Source organism: Eurypyga helias, unplaced genomic scaffold (genome assembly GCF_000690775.1).
Source record: "Eurypyga helias isolate BGI_N326 unplaced genomic scaffold, ASM69077v1 scaffold3167, whole genome shotgun sequence".
In the NCBI taxonomy this organism is placed as follows: domain Eukaryota; kingdom Metazoa; phylum Chordata; class Aves; order Eurypygiformes; family Eurypygidae; genus Eurypyga; species Eurypyga helias.
The window spans coordinates 37,478-42,863 of NW_010263593.1; the positions used below are offsets into that span (position 1 = coordinate 37,478).

General features: G+C 52.8%; 1 protein-coding gene across 1 annotated transcript in view; it reads right to left on the reverse strand.

The window, feature by feature from the left end:
- Positions 1 to 4,939, reverse strand: part of GFPT1 (glutamine--fructose-6-phosphate transaminase 1) — a gene marked incomplete at its 5' end in the record, with an annotated part of 16,733 nt that extends 11,794 nt beyond the window's left edge. Inside the window, 5 exon segments of the mRNA XM_010156087.1 lie at positions 2,097 to 2,120; positions 2,123 to 2,146; positions 3,042 to 3,121; positions 3,830 to 3,891; positions 4,805 to 4,939. Of these exon segments, the coding sequence (XP_010154389.1) occupies positions 2,097 to 2,120; positions 2,123 to 2,146; positions 3,042 to 3,121; positions 3,830 to 3,891; positions 4,805 to 4,939 (325 nt within the window).
- Between the last annotated feature and the right edge of the window lie 447 nt (positions 4,940 to 5,386).

The window sequence follows — 5,386 nt, forward strand, 5'->3', positions numbered from 1 at the left end:
GGGGGGGTTGGAACTAGATGATCTTTAAGGTCCCTTCCAACCCAAACCAGTCTGTGATTCTATGATTCTATGAACGCTGATGAGGACCAAAACACCTACTGCTCGAACAAAATAACCTGCCAGGCATCGTGCACGGGCAGGGGTGGATTAACCAGCTTACCTAGCAAAGCGTGAGTATCGCTGCAGAGTAACAGCACTGAAGTTACTCGGCATTAGGCTTATTCCCTAAGCTCTGATGCAGGCTTTCGCCCACTGCTGACCCGGGACGGTAAGCAGAGCTCATGATGTTTAGATTTATACTTCTGTAAATGAAAAGCAAAGACAAAACACTGCTTTCACGTGGATACAAATAAGAAGGTTCCACTCAGCCAACAGTCTGGAGCCCTCCACTTCAGCTACAAAGTCAGTAAATGAGGAAAACATCTCTGTTGTTGAGACAGCGTCCTGCTGTTGAGAAAGGCCACAGCAAAGTTGTCCATGGCCCTTCTCCAAGGGACGCGCCCATAATCGATCAAAACATGAAAATTTGGTTTCTCCAGAGACAAGATTTCCCTGCGCTGACTCCATTCCGTCGCACTGCTTTCCCGTGTTACACGTTCTGCGCCGAGTCGTGACGGGGAGCTCCTGCTGTGCACAGAGGCGCCGCGGGAGCACCCGGCCGAGGAGGGACTGAGGAGTTAGTCAGTGGTACAGCGAGGCAGCTGTGGTAGCTCTTTATCTGCTGATTTGTCCATAGACAGCCCATTTATCGATGGATAACCTGGGGTGTTGCTCCACAGCACCCACCTCCCGCTTACTAGAATTTAGAAGCGACACAGGAGTAAACTTTTAACCTCTGCCCATCGAAATCAAGGAAGGGAGACATCACAGAGAATTAACACAGGTATAGTGAAAACCAGGCATGGGGTGAGGGGGGGTATGTCTTGAGGACATTTCGATACCAGCCCGCTCTCATCATGACGATCCTAAGCACATGGCCGCTCCGCAAAGGTGCTACGGCACCGCTGCTCCTTAACAGACTCCTCCTGCTTACGCCAGCAGCAGCCAAGTTCCGATTCCTGGACGAGGGGTTTTCAGATGGTGCCATTATACAACTGATGAAACAACGATTGCAGATGCTCTAACCTGTACGTTTCACGTGGCCTGTTTTTCTGAAAAGCCTTAGTGCCACTGAAATCTGCAGGACTTGGGTTCTTAAAACCCCAAGGACTGTCTCAGCTTCAGAGCTTTATTCTAATGCTTCACACTGACCCGACAGACACATTTGGTAAAAAGAAACAAAACCTGCCCTGATGTTTGGCTCAGGTAAACCAGCCCCGGGCAGAGAGCAAACATAGTTCACCCGTCAACAAACTGGTTTGCTGCTCCTCCGGCAAAAGCACACGGATTTCACACGGAGCTGCCAGCGCCCGAGGCTGGAATCACATTTATTTACTGTAGACAAGAATCAGATCCTCTCCTCTGACAGGAAAGCGCTCTCCTGCTTCAGATGTGAACTTAGTTCATCACATGGGTCGGCCTTTAAAAAAAACGAAGTACTTAATGTGAATTAACAACAGTTCACCCTGATAAGTCGGTAAAGGGAAGCTCATTCCAGCCTCAGGTCAAGCTTCCCGCTCCAGCAGAAGCTGCAATTCGGATTCACACTGTGATCAGGAGGGAAGATGCAGCTCTGTGACAGTCTGAACCCCAGAGGGATTTTGGAGAACACCGGCATTAGGATTATTAGCAGCCTAACAGGGTTTCACTCCGTTGTTCTGGGGGTTTTTCAAGGTAATTTACAGCTCCCGGCTGAGATCAGAGGTGCAGGGAGCGCGCAGCACAACCTGCACTAAGGCATCAACTTTGTGCATAGGCTGAGCATCATCAGAACCTTTGGGATGGGATGAGTGGGCTGACAGGTGGATTTTCCTGTATGTTGCTCGTGGTGTTTTGGATCAAGAAGGAATTCTGATTATCCCATTTGTTTCACTACATAGAAAGCAATAACCACACATTAAATAAAGAGAGAACGCGTATTTGCGTTATGATTCCTTTCCTAAGGAACTGGAGGATTTGTCTGAAAAGTCAAGTATTAGATTTTCTCTGGTAGGCACCTGCCTCCATTTTTATGGATATTTCAAAGAACGATCCATAGATTGTACAGCTGAAAGTGTAAATGGAAAAAAAGCAAAACACAAACAAGCTTCAGATAACGGGTGAAACAAAGAGCATTACATACGTACATTAAGGATCACTGCTAATTGTCCAGCGTCAACCAGCAGCCACCAGACAGAGCTCACTGGGACTGGGCCTTCAGCTGCAGCGCAGCAAGCTGCCGCGGTCAGGAAGCAGCACGGCGTAGCGCGACAGCGCATCCTGATCACGCGGCGCCCAGAGAATACCCCAGTGCCAGTAACCGACCCGGTTCAGACTCCTCTGCCAAGGGTGAATTACAGGATAATGCATAGCCACTTCTCATTTTGAAGGGTGCAACTGTGCGTCTACAGTGGTAAAACACACGGGTGAGAGAGACGGACAGACAACACAAATATCGACTGCCACACGCAGGGTAACAGCATTCTGCTTCCTATAAATTCGGGGGGTTGGGGGGAAAGGTCCGTGGTAGTGAACAGCCCATAACCATCAGTTTTGTTCTTGAAAACAACCAAGTCCATGAGTGCCGCCACGCCAGGCACAAAACACCACCTGAAGCAGCCAAGTTCAACTGTGCCGTTCGCGTCACCGTACTGAGCTATTTTACGCCGTTCCACCACGCTGTGCTGTCCTCAGGCACTGGACATTGAAGCTTTGCTTATGAAACGAGAGGTCAGGTCTGCTGGCGGGCAGCAGATCCTTCAGCAGACTAACGAGCATATGGTGGTAAAGCACGTGGTTAAAAACCCACCTAAAACCCAATAACGTATCTTTTTATAATGGTTTCATTTACAGACGTAAGTTTGAAGGTGTAGTGTGTACTCCAAAGCACGCAACCGCTTGTACACTGGTCCGAGTGTGACTGGACCGTGGCTCCAACAGGGAAAGGGGGTGCTCACACTTACCCGTCCGGTAGAGAATTGGGATGTGGTCGGTGGAGAGCTTGTGCTCGCTGCGCACCCCGATTAGCAGGGGGCTGCCGCGCCTGCAAGAAGACATCGAGTTACAGCCCTCGGCGCCTGAAGGCTCATCACCTTGACAGCTGACCCGAAGGGCCACACAGCAACTGAACCGTGCTGGAAAAGAGCGAGCTCCTCCCGTTCGTTGTTGGTGCTGCAAACACGGGAGGCCGCAGGGCAGAGCGGAAGAACCTCTGAATAAACACAACGCAAGGCCGGGAGGAATCTGCCTCAAGTTCAGCCGCGACTCTGCGGTCCCACGGCCACCTGAGCAGGAACACAGCGGCTGTTGCTCACTGTACCTGTCTACAAACAGCGGCCAGCACCCGAACTCAAAACCTGCGCGAGGCACTGCGTGGCCAAGCCAACCCGACGGAGCAGGAGCCCGAACAGCAGGCTGGCCCAACGTCACGGCAACGGAGGCTTGTCCCAGCACTGCCCCAGCAGCAAGCACAAAGGGAAAGATGAACCTCTCCCAACCGCCGTCTACAAAAAACCCCGTTCCAGGGCAGCTGTGCTGCAAGTGGCCACCAAGAAACCTTCAAAACATCTCTGGGAATTTTCTGTTGTAGTAAATGAAAAACAAGGGAAAGGAAATGAAAAACAACAGCCAACCTCCACCCAGCATATACAGCGCGATGAGACCACCACCCACTCCATCACCTTCTAACTCGGGGGCACAAACAACAGCGACACAGGGGTGCAAGAACGTTCCTCCCCTGGGCAGCACTTACCTGGTACCGACCGCTTGACCGGGATAGTGAACGCTTTTGAACACGAGGGCGAAAGCACCTTCCTGGAACACGAGAGACACAAACTGTTCATCCCTTTGTTTGAGTTCTGGGCCACCATTTCAGGATTCCCAGCACAGAAGCTGCAGCCCTGTTTCTGTGAACCAGAGATGCTTGGCAGCCATCTCCTGAGCCACCAGAAGCTCCAGGCACCTCATCTGGGAAGGGTGTCCCTTCCCTGAGCCCCGAGAGCTCATCCTCAACCACCTCATGAGGCTTCCAGACCCCCGGACACAGCACTCGCCCACCCACATGAGCGCTCCTACGTGGTTCAGGGCGCAGCGAGGGGCTTCCCAAGGCAGAGACCTGGCCCAAGAAGTGCCAAAGCTTTGGGGTGTCTGCCTGCGGTGCCACCGAGCGCACGGGTGACGCTCCGCCGTCTGCCCGCAAGGCCTGCTCTTGGTCGGTGGCTGCTACAGCTCCTGCCAGGCGGACCACTGGAAAACCACCTCCCAAGCTCTGGGACAAGGGGTGATGGGGCTGGAGGATGCTGTTCCAGCACACAGCTCGGCGTGGAAGCAGCGCTATGCGGTGGCATTCCCACAAGAGGTCAGCAGCTCTCCCAGACGGAGGTTTCAGGGAAGATTGGAAGCATGGACTCATTTTCACTCCATCCCAGCCTGCGCCACCCATCGCACCAGGGACGAGATACTGTCGCGCCTCGGAATTTAGACGCTTCTCGCGCGACTGCTGACTGATGTCGAAGGAAACCGAGCGCGTGTCCCAGATGGACCATCAGAGGTGGGAAAAACATCCCCTGAGCGTGCTGCAGAACGCCCCGTGACACAGCCAGGCACGGGGCCGCACGGGCCAGGTCACCCGGGCAACCCCGGAGCCCTGTCGCTGGTTTTCGCGCGTGTCTGCGTGTCCTGGGGGTGTGTGTCCCTCTGCCCTGCACCCCCCCGCGCCCCGCGTTACCAGCTGCTGGATGACCCTCTCCACCAGCGTGGTGAAGCTGATGTCGTCGCTGTCCCGGTTGTCGTACATGTACTTGACCAGTTTGGCGATGCTCTCCGTGTCCGTCTCCGACTCGAAGTCGTAGCCCTTGCTCTCCTGCAGCGACAGCACGCCTCGGGAACCGGCCCCCGCCGGCCCTGACCTTCTTTCCTCTTTTGCTTTTCCTTCCCTTCCCCTCCTCCCTTTGTCGCTGCATTTCTCCTTCCTTCCTTTTTCTTCTTTCTTTTTCACTTCTCCCTTGCCTTTTTCCTGCCTTTTTCCCTTCCCTATTTTCTCATGCTTTTCCTTTTCTTTACTCCTGCCTTCCTCCCCACCTTTCCTTCTCCTTCCTATTCTTTTTTCTTCCTTCCTTTCCCTTTTCTTCCCTGTCACTCCTCCCTTCCTCACTTTTATCCTTCCATACTGGCACTCTTTTTCTTCCTCTCCTTTTTTCCATCTCTCTTCGTCTTCTTTCTTGTCTTTCCTCTTTAATCCTTCCTGCTCCTCCCTCTCCAGCCTTCCTTCATACTTCTTTCCTGCCTTCCTTTTCTTTTTCTTCCTTAT